At 33.0% G+C, this 24,256-nt stretch overlaps 1 protein-coding gene across 3 annotated transcripts in view; it reads right to left on the reverse strand.

The window, feature by feature from the left end:
* Positions 1-24,256, reverse strand: part of LOC149083200 (serine/threonine-protein phosphatase 4 regulatory subunit 1-like) — a 71,423-nt gene that overhangs the window by 45,203 nt on the left and 1,964 nt on the right. For 2 of the 3 annotated variants that reach the window (XM_089236386.1, XM_089236387.1), the window contains exons 2-4: positions 13,587-13,748; positions 7,920-8,026; positions 7,178-7,320 (exon numbers count right to left, since the gene is read on the reverse strand). In XM_089236386.1, the coding sequence (XP_089092512.1) occupies positions 7,178-7,320; positions 7,920-8,026; positions 13,587-13,714 (378 nt within the window). In that variant the 5' untranslated portion in view covers positions 13,715-13,748. Of the gene's footprint in view, positions 1-5,498; positions 5,594-7,177; positions 7,321-7,919; positions 8,027-13,586; positions 13,749-24,256 lie in introns of those variants that run through there. The other variant, XM_089236388.1, reaches the window with a different exon arrangement.

The raw sequence follows: 24,256 nt of genomic DNA on the forward strand, positions 1-24,256 counted from the left end.
CCCTTTGCCCCCATAGATGTGATAAAAAAAAGTGAATTTTTTTTATTTATTTTAAATCATTTTAGAGAAAAGTCCCGTCCCCCCCAGACAGGTCCTGCGAGCTCCTGAGCAGAATATAATGATGCAAGACATTTGATTTTTCTCTTGAAAAGCAACAACTTTTCGATATTAAATCATATGAACAGAGGCCATGAAAATTCCTCAATTTTCGATAAGAGGCAACTGTATTTTGTTTTTAATTTTTATGCTATTTGGAACAGAGGCAGATCAAGACGGGAATAGAATGGGGGGATAGTCCTTCCTAAGCTCCACAAATAACAATGAAAAATAGGTGTAAAATATGGGACGATCCAATGAACCTACACAATAAATTGCCCCTCCCTGCATCCGCATCAAATCTGGAATGTGTTCACATTTTATTTTCAATGCAACCGTATCGCAACAGCTTTATATCACATGGTCAGCACACAATAGCGACTGCGTAGAGCTCCCATAGATCACAGTTGCTTCCGTAATCTACGACAATCTCAGTTGTAATGTAAAGCACAATTCAGATCCCACAGCCATGTAAAAACCAAACAACAAATTTTAGAAGCATGGCTGAAGACAGCAAGGGCAATTATAGCAAAAGAACAGCAATGAAAAGGGGGCTGGAAGGGGAAGTCTGCATATACACTGAATCTAGTGCTCTGGCAAGTGAGAAATTTGCATGAGCTGGCAAACTGGTTTTGGAAACATCGGATGTAAAAAAAATCAGTTTTTAGGCAGTTTCAGTTGCCAGATGAGCATGATTTTCGCTGTTCACTGTAGACACAACTTATAGGTTTTAAGATGAGCGTTTTTTACTGAGAAACCAGTTTCATAATAAGAAAAAAACCCCTGTCCACCCAGTGTTACGTGATTTTTGCTATCTGCAATCGTCTGGCAACTCTGCTTATTCTTTATCCTCAAAGCATTCGCTGAAAATGATGTAACTGCAGTTAATGCTTGTAATTTTTCCTGCAAAAATTGAGGAAATAATCCAATTTTCGGCAAAAAGCAGGAGAAATTTTCAATAATTTTTTTTTCATAGAGCAGGAGGAAGAGCAAAAAATCTGGAGTCTCCCACTTACATCTGAAAAGTTGGTAGGTCTGATTTGCGATGATTGTCTTTTATGCATAGAATTCTGTATCAAAGAGATTTACTCGATCAACCGAGAAATCGAAACTCTCATTCATTATATCATTGTTAATTTCCATGGCTGAATGAACTCGTTAATATTTTCCTGCTAATCGGAATAATTTTTATGTATAATTTGTTTAGCCGTTCGAAAATGACTTTATACTGTAAGTTCTGGTCTTGGCAGTAGCTGTGGTCTCTTCGTCATTGAGAGATCGAAATGGATAAATTTGTCACACATCCTGTGTGTACAGCAGGGTTTGACGAATGCCAGGTCTCCATAGCGACTAGAAAATAGAGAGACTGGTGCTGCCTATAAAACTTTCTATACGTGATTGCTAAATGCGAGTCTATGAATGACAATCTTATAATTCCATGACAGTGTCTTTTAATATAGGAAGGTTTTACCAAAAAGGCATACCAATTTACACAATGCTTATGAAACAACAGTTTTTTTGTTTTGGGTAAATTCTTACGGAATAATTTTTCCCCCTAAATGTAGGGATTTTTCACAATCACGGGCAAAATTCTGGAGATATAAGAATTTTTCGAGAGTCTGGGAGAGATAAAGTAAAGAAATTCTGGAGTCTCCCAGAAAATCCAGGAGACTTGGCAAATATGGAATAGGATTGCTTCTCAAGTGCGATAACACTGTTTCTTTCAATGGTTGCCTTGAACTTGTGAAAAACATTTAAGTCACGGGAGATTATGAGTAGCTGCAGGGAAAATACACTAGTATTTTCTAATAAATTCCTCAGAGGAATGTTTACAAGGTGAATATGTACAGTTGAGTAGTAGTATAATTTTACTCCTTTTTCAGAGATGCCGCTGTACTCTAATTTACTCATTTGGTAAAATCTGGGTCCTTTTTGAGTAAATGTGGGTCAGTATCGAAAAAAAAAAAAATCTCAAAACAAAGTATGGTTTCGTCTCCCTCCCATCATTCACTGGTATCTCCGATTTTTTTCCATCGTGGCCCAGGTCTTTGATCACCTACTTATATTCTTCATTGAGCCAGAGCAAGCCATGCTTTGGGTGGTAGGAGAAGGTATCTCTTCGCGCGCCAGAATAAAATAATTCATTTTTAAAAAAAATTTCTATCGAGGTTCACTGAAAAAAAAAATTTACCAGCTTATAACTAGGTTGTTTTACTTTCATTATCTACTAAAACAGGGCTCCCACTCAAAAAATTAGAAAAAGTAAGAAAAGGCATGACTAAAATATACACCATTTATATACACCATTGGCCTGTTGTCAACCCCAATATATACTACACTATGAATATGCCCTGGACGGATTATGTAATCCCTTGGGCTAATATATAAATGGTAATATATGTTTTTTTTGTATATTGCGTCCGTATTATATGTTGTAATATGTGTGTGTGTGTGTAATAAATTTCAATTTCAAAAGGAGGATGGGGATACCCCCCACTAGACAACATAATCATATCATAATAAAAAAGGTTCCCCAAAAAAAAATACATTTTTATTTATTTTTTATTACAATTTTTTTTCATAACACTATTTCAGTATCCTATAAGATTGACTCCAGCCAAAGCAAAATGTAAGAAATAAATTATTTTTCGGAGTCTTCCAATGTGCAGAGTCCATCACCTCTCTTCAAAATGCACAGAAAATTATGAAGACAAGTACGTTTTTTAAGAATGATGTCCCTTTGAGACCACTTTCAAAAGCAAAATGTTAAGCACAGTGCAAGATTACAAGATCTGGTATAAATAAGTGAAGGTGAGCCAGATGGTTTTACTGTATTGTCCATCCTTTTTTAAAAAAGGGATTTTGTTTAAATTTTTTACTGTTCAATACCAGTGTAATTGTTTTTGACACATACAGCACTTTCATTTCTAGCTCTTTGCTGAGCATTGTAAATATTTTTTAAGCCTCTTCACGCCTTAAAAATACAGAAGACAATTCAATGCTATTGGGTAGCATTAGAATTACAAAACCTACAATAAATAGGTCTATATATCCAACTTCTTTATAATGCAAACTGTTTCATCTATACACAAAATGTGCATCATAATTTTGAATGATGAATGCTAGTTATTGCCCAAGAGACCCCAAAGTAGTAAATACAAAATTATTATTTTTTAATGATTACTCTACTTGTTGAACCCTCAAAAAAAACAAATGAATAATTAATAAACAAAATGGTTCATATACACCCCTAAAATAACCTTAAAAACCATACATTTTCTGCCTTGGCAGAATCATTAATTGCAATCTACAACATTTGTTATATTTGGCAATATATCGATGATTCCCTGCTCAATTAAAACCAATTGCACAAATTTTATAGATACGAAAAGTAGAACAAAAACCAGAAAGTAGGACAAAAGTAGGACATTTTACCAAAACGTAAAAAAAGTAGGACAAGTGGGAGCCCTAACTCTAAAAAGAAAAGCTTGCAAAGAAGCCCATTAACAATGAGAATTTAGCATATGAAATTTAGCACATATAATAAATCTAAAACAAATATACAGTTGATCCTGCCTATAACATTTCCATTTAGAATGTTTTCTCACTTTTAATAAGACTTATTTTCATGTAATCCCAACTCTAAGTAACAAAATTCTCATGATTTCGCGTAAAAAACGCTTTCCCACTTACAATGTTTTTATGACTTTTTTTTTTAAAAACACACACTTATATACATTTACTAATAAATCAATCTATAAATTCTCTTCTGATTGATTTTCTATTTTGTTATAAAATTCTTAGCTATTTCGGTAATATCTTGTGATTAAATTTAAAGCAAATGAGATTCTGACACTTATCTTATAAATTAGCTCCTACACTAATGATTCCCCCTATTCATATAAATCCTTGCAAAGCGATTTCCTGGTGGAATGATTTTCTTTCCGCTCCCTGATGGACCCACCACTCTGAACTGTCATCATTTAACTGACACATATTTTCATACCTGAATACGCGGGAGCCATGTCAGATTTGTGTTGGTGAAATTTAACAGTGTGCTCGTGTGTGTGAGCCCAGCATTTGGCGTTTTGTGTTCAGTAGGTGCTGCCATCTATCCAGGGCCACAACTAGATACGTTCTCAAATGGGACAAGCGTGCATTTTGGCACCCCAGCGTAATGTAGAAGCAGTAGTTATAAAGGGTAAATTCAGTGCCCCCCCCCCCCCATCCTATAGTCCAGAGCACCAGACTCACCTGTCCCCTCCTCCAGTTACAGCCCTGAATTTATCCTCCAAACTGGTAATGCGAAAATTTGAAATTTAATGTATACATATTTGTGTATAAAAGTCTCGCTGCAGAGAGCAACAGGCCTACAACGGTAAAATCATCGAAAACATTACACTTCACTCATAGTTCGAAAAATACGTGATAGATGGCAGCAGCATAACAAACATTACACAGAAACAAGCTTTACGTTAGGTTCACAATACGGACACGCACATTCCAGCCTGCACCAATTCGTTAGAAGTTCCGCAAAGGAATATGGACAAAGTACATGTGTGATGTGTTTTATGTGTAACACATATTTGTGTTGGTTTGTGTGATCGTTGTGGCAACCAGAGCTTCTTTCAAAGGAATAGCCTACTCGAAATTGGAGAAAACCTTTGAAAATCGCACCTTTAGCCCATTACCGCTATGCAATCGCAGGTTTCAAACCCGGATTTTCACCGCGAAATCTGGCCTGCCCCCCCCCCCCCAAAAGGATCAAAAATTAAAATATTTAAAAAAACATTCTTATACTATCTGTCAATTTAAAATTCTTTTGAGTGTTAGTGACCCTCAATTTCTGTGGACGAAATCCTTGTGCCCTTCCAAAAGATGATTCTGCGTAAACACCCATGATTTTCGCAATGCAAAATGGTGACTACCACATAGCAGCTATATGATAAAACTGTAGGTATTCAAGGTAGAGCTTTTACAGATTCAGTTGTTTTGTTTTTTTTTCAACTGTCTCAGAAAATTTTTTACAATTTGAACAGCCGTTCCAAAAAAAAATTCCTTTGCGAATGCACATTTTTAAAAAAATCGTAATTTAGTAGGAACAAGGCGAATTTATGCTGTGTAGATGCTGTCTTTGAATGCCAGTAGATAGCCACGAAAGTATTATTTCCTGTATGTAACCAGAGGGGAAGAAAATCCACAGGGGAATAGAAACTGAAAATTTGGTATACAGCCCCTCATTCAGGGATGCAACCAGATATCCATCATCAACAACCCACATGTATATCAATGCAGTACAGTAAAATGCTTCATTTGTAGTTCAAAGTAACTACTTTTTCAAGGTAATGCGATCATTATAGATAGTAGAAAGAACCAAAAAGTTAGGGAGGTTTTTCCCCCACTTTCTTTCTTTCTTCTTGGAAATGCATCCCGGGGACGCATGAACCAAATTTTTATACGTCCTTTTCCAAAATTCTGGGTATTTGACGCACTATAGCGTGTCAGTGGCATCTCTGCTCCTCTAGTGTTGAAGCTAGTTTCCACACTGAAACAGCTGCGTGACGCAAGCATGTTTTTCATTCCTTTCTAAAAGTGATCTATTCAAAAAAAACCAAAAAAAACATGGCCTCTGAGGACCATACCAACTGAAGTTGTTTTGGTTGCACATCCAGAGTTATTAATAAATGAAGATGTTCTCTCATTAAGTTTTCTACTCTAATGTGATAATGAAAATTGAATATTACTTTGAAATGAAGTAGCCATTTTGAAGTCTCGCCAATGATAATGAAAATTGAATATTACTTTGAAATTAAGTCTAGCCAAACATTCTGATATAAGGAGAAAATACTATGATTTTAATGACTGAGAAGTTGTACAGTCAAACCTTTCTCAAAAAGTCTATTTCTCGAAAAATGAAAAAATTCTTGCATTTACTGTACTATATATATGAATCAATGTATTTTCACCTCTCTGTTTTGAAGTAATTTTCAAAAAACTATCTTGAAGGCTAAGTCCAATGATACTAAAAAGAAAACACAGAAATTCCTTTTCTTTCACACAAATCTGGCTTTTCTACAGGGGTGTAAGAAACTGATAAGAAAGGATTACTCTTATTACAGCCCATTGTGTTCATGGATCTTGTCAATCATAGGTGAATACTATGATTGACAAGGGGTGGATGCCTTGTAGACAGCTTGTTCAGCATGGCAAAAAGTCAGCCAAAAGATAATTCGAAATTACTTCAAAAAAGCTGCGGGTTCGAAATTAATCATCTCATTGATGAAGGATCAGATCTGGTAACTGACACTTGAATTCCAACGATTCTCAGAACAATGTTGAAAATGAAATTTCAAAACATTGGGGCATTACTAAAAATCACTTGAAGCTAGAAATTCCATTTTCTGATTTTGTGGAAATAGACAAGTTCACTACAAACTTGCTGCACACCTTGACTGATACCAAAATTATTGCTGTATGTATGGCAGACTCGAGTTACGAAAATACAACAGAAGATGCTCCAGAAAAATTAGAAAAAAGTAACTGAAAAATACTTAAACAAATGCTGTAAAAATGCTGCACCATTTACTGGAGCAAACTTTGATAGGGCCTGAAATATTTGCAGTTCTTGCTAGTATAGATGGAACTGTAAAAGCTAAAAGAGCAAAAAATATGTGTCAATCCAAGCCTACGGATTTGAAATATACAGTATTTAAATAGAATTAAATTGAACATAAAATTTAAACATTTTAATAAATTTGCATACAGTGCGATTGAACATTGATTGCGTAACAACCAATAATTTCATTAGTATGAAGTGAAATATAGTACAGTATTTTTTTAGTTTTTATCAATCGAATTTTTCACAATTTTTGGCATGTTTTTTGCTTTCTCACTAGAAAACCCTATTTCTCAAAAACTCTATTTCTACATTTTTTTCGGTCTCGTCAGTTTCAAGATAGAGAGGTTTGACTATATTTTGCTGATAAACTTAGGATATAAAAATTAAATCAGGGAAAATTAAATTATTAATTTACTGTGTTCAAAAATATTTTTTTTTATGAAATGAAAATTAATTAATTACCTGATTGCTAATGTCTGTGAGGTATTTCATAATCACAGGCAAAAAATGCTGAAAAATCAAGTCTCCTGGCTCAACAATGCCTTCTTGACAGAGCAAGGCCACTTGTGGTAAACGGTCCATGATCTCCATTCGAACACTTGGTTCTGGAAATTCAAAAACAATAATGGAGATAAAATTACAAAAATATGAGGAAATACAAAAGGTGTGCACATGTTCACTTAACAAAGAAAAAAGCTATTCCTGAAGTGATTAGGCAAAAAATTAAACCAGAGCATTTATAGAAAAGTACACAAACCCTGAAAACTAAATGACTAGAGTAAACTTGATTTAACGATTTACAGCAGGGCTGGACAAATCACAAAAAAGTATAGGCACCAGAAAATGTTTTTAGGTATTTTTTACCTGAAGAAAAAGGTCCAAAATAATGTTCATTTGACTTTTTCAGGACATAGTGACCCTCTTTGATATTGGCAGATATGCTGCTATAAATTCCAAACATTTCGTGCTGCTCTCAGTCTGAAATTTAGTTACTACACAAAGTAAATTTTTCATTTCAGATGCCAATACCATTTTCTTAGTCAACATGGCGACCTGGGATTTGTCCAGCCTGGATATAAAGTGAATTAAACAAATGATATGGGGGAAAGCAATGTGAATTTATTTATTAAGCCAATTAAAAAAAAAAATTTTAAGTCAAAACAACTCATAACTTTATCTCTAATAACTAGAAAGGAAAACCCACCATAGTCTTCAGCAAGAGCATGAAAGACTCGAAATATACAATCAACTTCTTTTTCGCTTGTAATAACAGAGCGTAATGTTTCTAGAATATCACGAGCAGCTATTTGTCTGAAATAAGAAAAAAATTATCAAACATGGTTCTTATATGCGATATTTAAAATTCAAGACAATCAATAAACAAAAGTTGAAATTTTATTGTTTTTATGACTTAAATTGGTCCCATTGTGAATATATAACAAGCTTAAAAGGCTGGTAAATGAATCACTTATTAGCTATGTCTACACTGGTGCGTTTTTTCTGCGTCAATGTGCTTTCCACTGGCACACCTGTCATCAAGCGTGTCGTAAATCACTCAGGCGTGACTCAAACTTGTTGAAAAGCGGCCATTTTTTAAGAGGCATTCCTTTTCCTTCTGCTCCACCAGGTGTGGATTTTCGATGAATTTCCCTTTCCTTTTCTCAAAGATTCAGTGTTGTTTTCATAAGTTTTTTTCGATGTTTATGATTTCATCCAAACAAACGTTGATACTTTTAAAGACTTCAGGTCACGTAGTGCATTACGTGATATTATTGAAGGAAAATTTAAATTAAAGGTAATTATAATTGCGAAAATATAAATTAAATGATTATGTTGAAAATTATTTTTTTGGTAGAATTTCATATTAAAATGCTGGTCCATTTTTTTTTTTCATGTTTTTGCAAAAAGCTCGCGTTACGGAGGTTTGCTGTGTAATTATAAAATAATTCACAAGCTCTTCGCGGGGCCACCTCAATGCATGGGGTAATCCAGACACGGCGTGAGAACCTTAACCTTAGATGTGTTGGAGGGCTATTTATGGTAATGAGATGGTTATTGAGAAGGCTATTATGGTAATGATTTTTCAAAGTATGTAAAGTTGGTAAGCCCTTCAAATATCACTTTCATCTGAAGTCCACGGTGCTGTTGAAACACTTGCGACTCCACATTTTTCCAAACATTTCGTGGAGGCACACGAATACTTAGTCACCTGTTGGAGGGTCACCCTTACCGGATGCAAGACCCCTTTACCAGTGCCTGTTTCTTGCATGAGCAAACAGGACATGTGCCCTTTGCCGTTGCAGTTTTAGGTGGCCCACAAATTGGATTTCCTTTCCTTTTTTTTAACCCTCCTTTCCATAGAATATTTCCAAACGTGGAATTTAATTTGAGAGTAATTATGAAAACTTTTTACATAATTATACTCTGTATCAGACATATTCAACCTGCTGCTCGCAAGCACTGTGGTGCTTCCAGAGTGCTCGATGCCTGTGTCCGATTTCATGCTTGCGAACACTTGATTAACGTCCCAATTTGAACACTGTGCGAATTGTATTCAACGATTAAAATCATCCTGATTTCAAGCGACCATATACCGAACTTGATATGGGTGCTCCCTTTTTGATGACGAGAACAAGCAATGTGCTTGTGACTAGAAAAAAGTAACCTCAAAGTAAGTTATATAAAAAGGGGGTGGGGTGGGGTGGGGAGGGAAAAAATGCATGTTTGCACAGGGCCCGAATTTATGAGGAACACACTGTATCCTTCAGAGCACTAATAATCTTTGCTATTTTCTCAAAACTGTACAGTTTTATGAAGATTTTATTTTCATGATCATTATTAGAGCTGCAACCAGAAGCGTATACAGGACCAACCTCAAGAGCGGCACACCGAGTTTAGAGATGAATGCACAAGAATACTCTTCCAGAGAAATTTTCTGTTACTGACTATCGAAAGTACTGTATTTCAAGCTTAAAAATAGATTGAAACATAAAATAATTTTCTTTTGATATACTGATTTGTGTGTGAAAATATTAATTTTTTGTCATCTTGGGGTAAAATCACGAGTCACCATATTCTGCTACTTTTTATTATGGAAAATAATTTAATTTGGATTTAATTGCTTTGGTGTATGAATTAATACTTGAGGAAAATAATGCTGCGCTGACTATAATTTTGAACAACAAAATATGTAAATACGTATGAGATTATACGACTTAGCAAAATAGAAGTATACATTTTTCTTAATTTTTTGACTTGACTATATTCGGGAAAAGTTGACGAATGGCTTGATTTAATTTTTAATTTATTCCAAAGTTGAGCAATTTTGAATGATTTCACCTATATATACAGTCTTTTATAGAGCAATTTTCCCTCACATATTTTTACATTATTAAATGTGGAAATGGCATCCAATCCGACAGTTGCATCGGCATCTGAATTGAAAGGTTTAGCCGTGTAGGTGTAAACAGGAAAAAGGCACGCCACTCAAGGCATGCGATAGAGTTCAGCGGTAAAGAAAAAAAAAAAAAAAAGAGATTGAAAGTTAAAAGCTGTTGAAAGAAGACGCACTAGTGAGGACATAGCTATTGATGCCTTTGATACCAGGGAAACTTTTTTTTATTGCACATACAGAAAAATATAGTTCTGACTGTATCTTTTTAAAGATTAATAACATAACGTCCCACTGATTACCTTAATATTCCACAAAAACTTCATCAGTGGTGGTCAGCCAGCCTCTGCCAAAATCAAGACCAGAAATCTCACACTAGTGTTGCGATAGTCATTTTCCCCTTCGAAATATTCAAACTTCAACAATTGCATAGGCAGACTTTAATTATATTTAATCAGCAAGAAACAATTCTTGATACTCATTTTTTGACATCTCAATAAACATCTTTTTGCTTATCACTTTTTCATACACACGACTAAAACTGCTGCCCAACAACTTGGTTTTTAAAAGCTGAAAGGGCCATAAGAATCTGAACAAGATATAAATTCCACAATCATTCCCCATGGATCTCTTGGCCAGTCAGAATGAAGTTTTTTGGTTTTCCTTTTTTTAACTGTAGATCTATATGGGAACATTCGGCTCATTCGCTTTGCAGCCATTTGTAACCAAAGTCTAGTTTTTTTTGTTTTTCTTTAAGTTCATGTTTTTGAGAAAGGTATATCATTGCTCTTATTTAGGGTTGCCACACATCCCACATTTCTAAAAAAAATCTCCCAATGTCTCAAGAGTATTTATACAATATAGCTTGGCCAAGGCTTAATAAAAGAATGTGGTGGTGGTGAAATCTGACACGAGTGACGGTTGATATTACAAATAAAATCATAGTACTACAGTAAAACCTGTCTTCAACGGAACCTGTATTAAAACAAGTAAATTGTCTGAAGCGGAAACTGAAAAATTTACCCTTTAACAAAAAATTTCACACAAACACTTTGACAGTTTCGCAAACAATTGACCAAAGGATCAAACAAAATATTAATGATTCTATAGAAGAGTTGATCCACTTTGCCCAAGAATATTTAAAAGACACCAACGAATAAGGCAAATACACAAAAAATAATAAAAGTCCTAATGCATTTCAACACCAATGGGTGCCGTCTTCAGAGGAAAAATTTTGAAGTGAACAGACGTACTTCTTCCGTTGAGCAACCGAGCGTGAAGATTTGGTATTCAACCCAAATGGGAAACTCTGTCAGCGAAACTAGTGGTTAAATTCTTCCTCTGAAGACGGCACCCATTGGTGTTGAAATGCATTAGGACTTTTATTATTTTTTGTGTATTTGCCTTATTCGTTGGTGTCTTCTAAATATTAATGATTCTGTCGAAATTTTCAATGCAATAACTGCTTGCCAATGCGAGTTCTACTTCACCCATCCTTAGATTTATAAAAACTGTTACTATACTTGATGCTATGGTATTTGAAAACCACATGTAGTGAAACAGTTATTTATTTAGACAAGACAAAATCAAAAACATACAAAACAGAAAGACAAAAAGAAAACTACAAAACAAACACTATTTGACCCAAAGGGATATAATCCTTCCATGGGTCATAAACAGTAACACGAATGGGACAATCTCCTCTGCAACCTTGAGAGAGAGAAAGTGTACAAAAACAACAATACTCAATAATATTACACAATAATATTCAATATCAAAATTAACTTTGTTTTTAGAGTATTACTTAAATGTTTAAATGTTACCCCTCTCTCAAATTATAGTGATTAGTTAATTATAAAATAAAATGAACTATTCAATAATAGTTATTTCAAATACGCAATTTATTATAGCTCTTTTAAACATATAAAGTGAAAGTTGTCTATTAATACCATTAAACTCATTGCATAACCTTGGAGCAAGAAAGCATAAAGATTTTTTATAAATTGTTTTTCTTGGTAATGGTATACGATATAGATTTTCTGTTCGCATAGTACTTCTTTATGTAATTGCTCTGTTGGGATACCAGTCAGGACTTTCATACACGAACAGCAATACTTTATATAAATTATTTATATAAAGTATTGCTGTTCATGTATAAAAATCAATGTAAGTCAACTTTATTTAAAATAAAGTACAGTACGTACGTTAAAATGAATTAGTGATACATCGCATTGCGAGAAATTATTGTTAATGTGTAGAATATCTAGTCTAAAAAAATCATAAACGGCTTAAAGATAGAATAGAATTTTTGTATGTTCCTCCCCAGACAGTTAATCCATATAATATATGTGGGAATACCCATGCATAGAACACTTCTCTCAATATGTTGTATGAAATAATATATTTTAGTTTAAACATCAAACTCATAATTGCTCTTAGTTTATCGACAATTAAAGTAGTATGATCTTTCCATTTCAAGTTGGATGAGATAACTAATCCAAGCTAATTATAATTTATTACTTTTTCTATATATAAGCACAATTACAAATAGTATCAGGGTGAAAATCATCACATTCATGAAATTTGTTTAAATAAAATTTGAGAAATTGTATTAAAACAAAATTTTTGGCTAGAGCAGGCTTTTCTACGGGAGAAATCAGTGTGTAATGGTTAGATTTCCAAATGATATACAAGACTTTCAAAATTGTTTGAAAGCTGCTTTCATTGATCACAAGTGCTGAACAGGCTGGAATAAGATGGAGGCAGGGGGGCGATTTCTCGGGTAGCAAAATTTAGGTGGTGGCAAATTTTACAATGGTCGGGGCAGCAAAATTGTATTGCCCCCCCCCCCCCTCACAAAAATTATAGTTACAGCCTTGGTGCTGAGGATTACATAAACATAGATGACAATGTACAAACTGCATCTGACATGACAGATATTGACATTCAGATTACGAACTCAGTGTGGGTGAAGTTTGATACAGATGCTGTGAAAATATAAATATTTAGTAATTATAGAGTAAATAATGTTCATTACCTTATGTACATTTAAATAAGTTTATTTTCAATTGATTTAGTTTTATTATACTGTACTTCAATTACATACGATTGTTACAAAATTTTACACATTATGTCAATTGAACCTCTATTAAGCGGAAACCTGTGTTCAACGGAAAAAATCTTGATCCTCGTGATTCCGTTGAAGACAGGTTTTACTGCACTAACAATTTTGGCTCCGTCCCTTCCTCCAAAATGTGAAGATTTCATTAGGATAGGAAAATTGTGAATATTAAGAAAGCCATTGGGAGATAAGATGTGATTGACGTGGAGGTTAATGAAATTAACCTGTTAATCAAGTTTTAAAAAAATGTGTTCCCACCCTTTTTCACCTGTCATGCATAAAAAAAATTATCATACAAGCCTTGCCATAGTTCACACACACAATTGATACATAAATTACATAGAAAATATGAGCTGTACCTGTGTAGCACAGAATCACTGTTCGAATATCTTTCCAATTTCACGAAAGGAGGTAGCAGATCATCAGAATTGACCACCAAATCATCCAAGGAAAATGTCACAGAGCTACAGTCAGTTTGTTCATTCATTTGCTCAAAAACTTCAAAGAAGTTATTAAATCATCTGACAAAAATAATAAAACAATAAATTAACACAAAAAAACATCATATTTTTAGGGAAAATATAAGTTTTCTTCTCTTGTAACTGGTTATTAATTTTTTTTCCTTGAAGTACTTAACAGATTGACCACTCTAGAAAACAATTGCATTGCCTTGTTTGCAACAAGGCTTACTCAAATTTTTAAAATCAAAAACTAAAGATTATTTTTACGACCTATAAATCCCATTATGATGGCTGGACAAATCAAAAAAATTTAGACACCAGGGTCATTCCATTTCAAATCACCTGGCAAAATGCCAAAATGACACCCATAGTCTCAGATTTCAATGATTTTTTTTTCATTTGTTGCATTTACCATCTTTATTAACCGTGTGAAATATTATTTGCATATCTCTAAAACTTTTTGAGAAAAAAAAATGTTGAAATTTATCAAAAACTGATGCAGATGACTTTTCCGAGGCTCAATTTTTAAGCGGCATTGTTTGAGAAAATAAATCATAACTTTTTCAATTTTCAATATATTCAAGTGAAATTTTCACTAAAGTGTTCACAAAAACATACAGAATATGAATAAAAATAATTCATACACTTACATTTGAAATTTACATGCAAAACAATTATGTAAACTTTGTTTTTGTGGAATTTTTCGTTAGAAAAAATACAATTTTTCAAACTTATTTTTAGACCAGAGGCACAGCAGTTACCAAAACAACTTCTATTTTAAATTTCTCCTAAATATATGAAATAAAATACTGGAGAAAAAAATAATAATGGTTTTTTGACCGTTAATATGTTTATTCTGGCTCGCAACACAAAATTCATTGAAATTAGACTGGATCGTTTCGATTTCAAATCATTCAACTAGATACTGAAATGCAATCCATCATCCCGGATTCCAATTATTATTTTTTATTTATTGCTTCTACTGTGCTTGTTGACCATGCAAAGTTTCATGTACATATCTCAAAAACTTTGAGAGAAAAAATGTTTTCGAACCTCATGAATGACGTCTCTTAGGCTAACCCCATTCAAGCAATATTATTTGTGAAAATATATCATAACTTTGCAGATTTTTAATATATTCAAATGAAATTTCCACTAAAATGCTCACAAAAAAATTCAGATTATGACTAGGAAAGAAAATTTAAACCTTTGCATTAAAAAATTAGATTGCAAAAAAATGATTGAAATTTAATTTTTGATTCTTTTTATAATAAAAACACAATGGCTAGCCTTTGCTTTTTCATTTACAAAAGCTCTCCTGCTTTTTGCACAGCATATTCAGTGACATTGAACTCTTCAGATTTTTTTCCTTGTTCCCCTTTCTTAAAGCAGGGGCCAGAGTTAAAATTTGCAGTTTTCCCCTTGTTGTGATGGTTAAATTGAGTCTTATTTCTAATTAACTTTACCAAAATAATCATATTTGCTTTCTGTTTAATATCTTCATTAAGTGTGCTTTGAGATTCATTTTCTGGTAATTCTTCAAAAACTTTACAAACATTTGGTTTCAAAGTGTTACAAGCAGATTCAACTTTTTTTTTGGCATTGTTTGACTTGCACTGTAGAGCTACCCTATGAAGTTTAATTGGTGACTCTTCTATGTTCTGTAGAGATGAATTTATTTCTTCAAGTGCTTCTTGTTTAATAATTGACATTTTTCAAAGTTACTTCTCTATATTACTATCACTGTTCATCTCTTCACAGTATTCAGTTTCTTCATTTAATTTATTGTTGTTTATATTCGCTGTCTCTACAGGCATGGCATATTTTTTGCCCTGGAATTGATTTTGTACAACCATTTATTTCATTTATACATGGAAAATACAAGTTTACTATCCTTAAACCTTTTATTTTTTTCTTATGACATTTTAAAGGATTCAAGCATGCTTTCGGATATATTTCATACTTTGAGAAGAAAGCTCTATGATGCTTAAACACACAGTAGATAAATGTTCAGAACTTGCTCCACTCCTCAATATTGATGTCCGATGGGTCCAATGATGTAATGGGTAACAGATTTTACACTTTTGTATAATATTTTTTATGACAGTCAGATCCAGTTTTTTTTCCAACACTATAAATTTTTTTCAAGTGTCTTTTCTGACATTTTACTTTGAATTCCAAAATGATATAAAATATTTAGCTCAAATGGAAATTGTGTTATCATAAGAAAAATTTGCTAACCCTGGAGTAGGCTACTTTATGGAGCACATTCTCTGTCTTTAGCAAGATCATAATTGAGACTTGCATCATTTGATAGGGGGAGGGGGGCAGTTTAGTTCTAACACTTTTGTTTTAGTTTTCACAATGAAGCAGCAGCAGTGACTTTATCATCACCTGCTGGGATGATAACAATTAAATAAGACACCAGCTGCCCTCTGAAGGACAAAGACCAGTGTGCCATAGTTTATATCTTCACAGAAGCTATTATTTTTTACAATCATCATCACAACAAGAAACATCACATCTTATATATCACCACCAGGCATTATATACAATAGGTTTTCAATTCTACTCTCTTCCATCTGCCTCAGCTACAACAATTAGGTTGTAGCTGATAATTATTTCTTTCTTTGTGATTTAATACCTCATATTCTGGCTTTTTATCAGCTATTTTAAATTATTTCTTGGGAAAAATACATAGAGGCTTGTGTTAAATATTATAATGTAGATTTTTTTTCACACAAGTATAACCATTTCATATTTATCATGTACATTAAATATATGTTTATTAAAATATATGCTGTAAAAATCAAAGTAATTAAAAAAAATTTAACACTGTTGTGGTAAAATAACTTTATAATTAAGCATGTTAAAAAACCTTGAAAAATTAATCTATATATATGATTAATATTATCTGGATTTATCAAATACAAAATAATTCTTTATGCAAAAATATATCAGATTGCAAAAGTTCGTCTTTGTTGCATCATAAGAAATATTTATAGATCAATTAAAAGTGAAATTAATTATTTGGAATTTGAACACTTCTAAGAATCTGAACATGAAGGTTTAATTTGAAAAATTATTTTATTCACTCAAAACATTTTTTTTTTCACAAACTCCCATTTGACACATTACATTAACATTTCTAATTATTTCATGAATTCATTTAATCCTAGAATTTTAAAATTTATTAATTGTTTCGAATTATTGCATTAACTACTCATGAAACTTAATTTAGTGAATACTGTAATAAATGTATAAGCGTACATGAAAAATAAAATATAAATTTCTTTTTACTAAGCATGAATCATTATATGAAGTCAAAATGTACAAAAATAATTAATGTAGTCATATAGTACAATTGCGTTTTGTTACTCAAATGTATTAACTGTCAAAATAATGTTTACTTTTCTATTCTTCTTAATATATTAATAGGATTAAATTTTAAAAAAATTGAAAATTCACGCTGTGCATCCAAAAAAAAAAAGTTTAAAAAATTGTGTTAAAAATAAAAAAAATTAAAAAATTAAATTCAAATGACTTTTTTCCTCTAAGGTTTACATTTTTTCTATTCATAATCTGAATTTTTTTGTGAGCATTTTAGTGGAAATTTCATTTGAATGTATTTAAAATCTGCAAAGTTACGATATATTTTCACAAATAATATTGCTTGAATGGGGTTAGCCTAAGAGACGTCATTCATGAGGTTCGAAAACATTTCTCAAAAAGTCTTATACAGAGATATGTACATGAAACTTTGCATGGTCAACAAGCACAGTAGAAGCAATAAATAAAAAATAATAATTGGAATCCGGGATGATGGGTTGCATTTCAATATCTAGTTGAATGATTTGAAATCGAAACGATCCAGTCTAATTTCGGTGAATTTTGTGTTGCGAGCCAGAATAAACATATTAACGGTCAAAAAACCATTATTTTTTTTTCTCCAGTATTTTATTTCATATATTTAGGAGAAATTTAAAATGGAAGTTGTTTTGGTAACTGCTGTGCCTCTGGTCTAAAAATAAGTTTGAAAAATTGTATTTTTTCTAACGAAAAATTCCACAAAAACAAAGTTTACATAATTGTTTTGCATGTAAATTTCAAATGTAAGTGTATGAATTATTTTTATTCATATTCTGTATGTTTTTGTGAACACTTTAGTGAAAATTTCACTTGAATATATTGAAAATTGAAAAAGTTATGATTTATTTTCTCAAACAATGCCGCTTAAAAATTGAGCCTCGGAAAAGTCATCTGCATCAGTTTTTGATAAATTTCAACATTTTTTTTTCTCAAAAAGTTTTAGAGATATGCAAATAATATTTCACACGGTTAATAAAGATGGTAAATGCAACAAATGAAAAAAAAATCATTGAAATCTGAGACTCTGTGTGATGGCTGGGTGATTTGACATGGAATGACCCACCAGCCAAATTTCTCAGGGGCGCAAAGAATGGTTTTCCCCCAAGAAAAACAACATTTAGGGCTGTTTTTCTTGGAGGTTTTTCCCTTCAGTTTTCCAGGACTTTATGACCCTTTCCATGTTGTAAGACACATTATGATATCAAAAAATTGTGTAATACTTACACTTTAGTTATGCAAATTTTAGGCGCCAATACAGATTTCCTAGTCACCATGGAGACCTGGGATTTGTCCAGCCCTGTATTATGATATTTATGACTATCATGATTAATTATAGTCAAATATATATTCATCTCACAAATCTATTTTCCATATAATATTTATCTAATATTTGTCAAACATATCAGTTTTTTTTATGAATTAAATTTTGAGACTTGCAGTACTCAGGGACTATGATTTTTGTTGATCGGAGCAAACATGATTTTGTCCTCTCACAACTAAAATTTGATAATTTTATAACAGTGTGTCCTTTGTTTCCACCAAAACTACTGCCCGGGGCATTGCCAACCCCTGCTAGTTCAGACCCTGCAGTACCCATCAGTTGCATGGCTGGCGATTTTTAAGAAATTTTAACGATAGGCAGCAACTTTACTTGCTTTCAACAATTTTTTTGGCAGTAATTGACACCCTTACTGGCTCTTGACATTCTTTCATATGCCGTACCACTTTGCTTAATTTTTTCCAACAATAAATGGCAACTTGTCTTCTTACAACTTTATTGGTTTAACTGCCAACATTACTTTCCTTCGACAAATTCTTCAGCTGTAATTGGTAACTTTACTTGCCTTGACAACTTTTTAGCGATATCCTGTATTTTTATGATAGAAATATGGTCAGCTCAGATACTTGTGTGTATTGATACTTTTCTATGGAAAAACTTTCACCGGCTGGATGGAATCCCTCAGTAGGATGGAGGTTGTGCACCCCTGCTGTAAACCTATACAATACAAATACAACGCCACAACAGGCAAATTGCCCAACGAGGTGGCTGACTTAAGAACATCATGGATCCCCAAGCCCTTTTTTGGAGTCCCTACCTACTACACCACACATGCACCACCCCCCCCCCCCGCGGAACCCCCCAACGAATCGGTACATGCGGGAATGTGCGTGCACGTGTAGTGAAACCTGACGCGAAGTTTTTTTGTTTCTCTGTAATGCTTGTTATGTGTAGTGCTGCCACTCGACCACCACAGCGGCTACCTACTAGCAGAAGGTTACACAACCTTGACTAATCTTACACTAGCATATAAAATGTCAAATGACTTGTAAAGGAACTAAAACATTGAAACTAATTTTTATTCTGCATAATAAAATCTAAATTGAGAGCAAAGGTGAATTTTTAAAAAAAGACAAGTATAACTACAATTAAGGATTTGCAAACCAATCTTTTATTTTTAAGATTCTTTTTTATCATCTTGTTCCAATATTAGTGAATGAACAGGATTCATGATAGTGATTTTTAGTTCCCCCCAGCAATTGGTGAGCTAAAATACTTTCATGAAAAGAATATCATATTTTCAAAATGATTTTCAAAACGAAAGGCCAGACACAAGCGGAGATGAAGTTTGGAAAGAAAAATTGCCATGCCTCCATTGGGAATCGAAAACCAACCCCTTGTTGGGGTGGATCTAAAACTCGCTGTTGGGAGGGGGGATTTAAAAAGAAAAATTGTGAATAGGGTGGCCATGCATCTCACTAAAATAACTTTCCTGAATAGTCTCCATTTTTTGTTTTTCAATCCATTCCGATTTTTCCCATTTTCTAATTAGTTTTCTTTAATTTGTTATTTAATCAAAAACATTGATACAGATAATTTTCAATGGATAGATTGAATGCAATATTATCATATGGAAGTAATGAAAATTTCAAGAATTATCACATTGTGGGTGATATTACATAATTCGCTTGGGGGGGACCTCATGACGCGCCCCCCCCCCCCCATAGATCAACTCCTGCCTCTTGCAATCCAGGAAAAAACTGCCAATAACAACTTTTGGAATCCAGAAATCAGGAGATTCTTCCCCCCCCCCCTCCTCTCATAGATTTCATCAAAAAAAATTTCACAAAAAATTTTTTTTAATCAATTAAGAAAAAGTTCCATTTCCCCCCCCCCCCCCAAGGCAGGTTCTGCACCCCAAAGCAGAATGTTTAGCACTGTTCTGCGACCATCCCTCAGCTGACTGCAAATGTTCTGCAGTAAAAGTCCCAATACATGTAATAGTGTTTTCTACTACTTTTTTCTTAAAATTCTTCCAAATTGTTCTGCGACGTACGTCTCAGATTTTGGCGCATTCTGCTATGGGGGTTCTGCATTGCCACTGAGCAAAATATAATTCCCTGTCAGTCTTTCCATGCAGAAGAGAAATCACATCCCCATACTGTTCATAAAACATAATTATTTCCTTTTGTGGATACTATCAGTGATTGATAATCTTGGGTATATGAACTCTTAAAAGCTTTATATTTAGCTTTATACAGCTTAAAGTTTTATATTTCCTTCTGAATCAAAGGATACAATTAAAAAACTTCAAAGTACAAAGCTGCTGACGATAAAAACTTGTGTTTACCCCACCGCTGTTAATGGAATACAATAACGATTATACAGGAATTTCAGCAACCAAGGTCTCATGCCCCTGATAAATAATTGCAGATAAACGCTATGCAAACAAAGTCACGTTTTTGCCAGTTGCTTAAATGCGATCACCAAGACTTTTTTCCAGTTGCTAGATGGAAATGACCACAGCTGTCCTCAATGGGTGTTTTTTCTAACGATGAGGGCAATTATTGATGTCACGACAACGTGAAAACTCGCGTAAAATCTAATTTTCTGCCAAAATCCAGAGAAATTTCAACAAATCTGGAGAGCAGGAGGAAGGATGAAAAATCCAGAGTCTCGCACCTAAATCCGGAGAGTTGGCAGGTCTGATTGTATGAAGTCTCTCCAGATTTCTATGGAAGCTTTTGAAGAAATACACAAATGAGGCCCTTTAAGAAGAGTGTAGACTCACATTATCAGGATTTTAACCCTAGAATACTAAGAAAAAAAGCTGATGAAAACTGCATGTTAACTGCCAATACCTTTACGTCTCCGAGATGTAGAGTTGGTATTCTCGGGTTGATAACATAAGAATACCACAGAGATCAATCAGGATTTTAAAAAGTGATCTGCGAGGAGAGTGGCCCCCTAACACAGTATGCGGTTTGCATTACTGTGCATGTGTGTGTGTGTATTTGACTGCCACCAAGAGGTCTTATGCTCTTCTCCTCAGTCCTATGATCAGGGTTGGCAGGTTTTTGACACATGTCATGTCAAAAACTTTAAATACTGTTTTCAATATAAAAATTTCAATTGATTGCATGTAATATTTAAAGTGACTGTTACACAAAGAATAAATATTTAATATAATTGTAAAATAATTTTCTACTCTAGTCTATACAAAATTATTTTGGACAATATAGGGGTTGGAGTTTTGAAGAGAACACATGGATACAAAAGTACTTAACCGTCTAAAACTTCAAAAAGCCAAAGTATAACATAGAAATCAATAGATTTTTTTTAAATAAAAGTAACATCATGAAAATTAACTAAAAATTAAAAAAATATCAAAATCCAAATTTTGTGAAAAAAAAAAAATCAAACAGTAAAAGCATGAACTGTCCTTAACTGTTGTAAACTTATCCAAAAGCTGTATTTCACCAACATATGACATGAAAAGGAATAATTTCCTTTGATTACAGAGCTCAACAAATATTTTTTTTCCAAAGGTATTTCCGTGATTTTAGGGCGATTCTGGTGCATTGAATCCAAATCTAAAATTGGCTTTATCGCATTGGCTCCAGTTTTTCAGATAAAATGAAAATTAAATTTCAATAGCAATACATAAGCAGTACAAAAATTGTATTGGAACTATATGAAATGTAAATCAATAACAAACTTAATATCAATCCATATAGACCAGTGATGCCTAATGGTGATACAAATGAAATATTGAATGGAATAGGAAAATAAACCAAAAATTAAAAGTAAAAATTTGGCACGAAAATTACTGGCTTCAGACAACACTGAAAGAGCAAGGATATCCATTATTTGAAAACTAGAGCCAATCCACAGCAAAAGTAACATCAGTTTTGAAATCAGCGGCCCAATTTTTCCCTAAAACAATTAAAACTTACTTGAAGCAGAGGGTTCGACAGTTTCTTCCGAAGTGGAAAAAACTGGCCAGAAGAAACTAGTTTTCTTTTAAAAATTTATCATATAAGCTAGAATTTATGCTAAACATTTACAGCACATGTGTGTATTTTCTATAACATTAAGTAAATTTAATTTCAATAACTTATAATTATGTATACAAATTAGTAACTGCATCAGTCTTTTGCAGAATTAAGCAGTCCAAGCGGAAGAAACTGTGCTGTAACAAACCAACTGTTTCTTCCCAGCATAAGAAACTAGTCTTTTTTTTATTCATAATTTACACTTGTAATGTAAAAATTATGTCAGTCTTCTGATCAAAGTCACATATCTAGTTGAATCTTTTCATTAGACCTGGAGAAATTTCATTGGAAGTTTTAAAATCCATTCATCTAATTTCAATCTAATTGACAAAATTATTTTTGACTTAAAAAAACAAAACATTATTCATTTATTAAATGAGACTGATCTCTTCCGTACTATTGCAGAAAGAAAATTTTGTCTTAATTTAAAGATCATTAGAGAACACAGATTACAAACAATAATTACAATTTACAATATTGGAAAATAATATCAAAATCCTCATTTTCCTCACAGCAGTGCAACACTGAAAAACAAAAATTTTTTTAGCAGTTGTATGCTGTAATAGATTTCTCGTTGCAGAACGCAAAACATTCTGCATTGGGGTCATCACGTATGTGCTGCCAGGGTTAGAATTTTGGTAAAACCACCTGGAAGAAATAGGTCTCTTCCAAACTGAATGCAAAAGAAATGGATGAAACCGTGATTTATAAAAAATTAGTTCATTTTATAGTCATGCAATTATGATTTACTGCAGTTACTAGAGGATTTTATCAACTATAATGTTAATATAGTATTCGTTTTGAAAGGTTTTATTATATATATATAGTTGTATATTAAATAAAAACTCCTTTATGCATAACCTTTAAATCACTTTTATTGACAAGAAATATGAGTTTTAAAATTAAAATTCTTCCTTTTATCAGTTCAGTGCAACATGGTGTAATAACACCTTTTTTGTTATGGCAGCCAATAGGCTGTTCCAAATTCGAGCAGATAAATCCAAAAATATAAAATTCTTTTTAAACCTGCCGAGTTTGCAGGACAACTTAAAAGAATTTGAACACAACCAGCTTTTTAAGAATTTTTTTATGTTTAACACATTCTTTCTCACCACATTACTAGATTAAAAGTACTTTGAACAGTATCACTGAAATAAGTTTTTGAACATGCAATTTAAAACAAAAAACACAAGTTCGGGTATTTTGCCATAGTTCCTTCGACCTGTTGCTGTTTAGCATTTAATCCTTCACCCATTAGGGTAATTAAACCCTCTGATCGTGGATGGCATTAGTACCTGCCAATAGCAGATACATGTTACTACTCAAGAAATACGAAAGTGTGTATGATAATTAACTCCTCTACAAACAAAATTTTCAAACTGGCATGCTGTAACTCCAGTTACTTGTCTGGTGGAAATGTTTTGGAGATTTGTGTCAAAGCAAACTTGTTCATTTGTTTTGGAATATCAATGCAACCCAGCACCATTTTTTCCTATGTTAAAACTGGATTCATACGCTTGTTAAACCACAGTTAAGTCTCAAAAGTCTGAGCCCAGAAAGTGAGTTTCTGGATGATCCCAGACAATGAAATTTTTTTTTTTTTCAATTTTTTTTTTTGAGATAACTTTTTTTTCCCCTCCAAGAACCAAAGTTAATCTTTTCCCCAGAATTATATATCATATATGTATTATATGGTAATTTTTAATCAGAAAGGGACTAAGCAACCCCCAGCCCTATAATGGGTAATTAGTGTAATAAAATACTAGACTTCCTTGAATGGATATAAACTATTTGAACTTTCGGGGGGGTTGCTGAGAAAGAGGAGCAAGTTTAACCATTTTCTTTATAATAATGGACAATGGCGT

This window comes from Pholcus phalangioides, unplaced genomic scaffold, assembly GCF_987345545.1.
Source record: "Pholcus phalangioides strain wild (caught in Gottingen) unplaced genomic scaffold, Ppha-v1.0 ptg000009l_1, whole genome shotgun sequence".
Lineage (NCBI taxonomy): Eukaryota > Metazoa > Arthropoda > Arachnida > Araneae > Pholcidae > Pholcus > Pholcus phalangioides.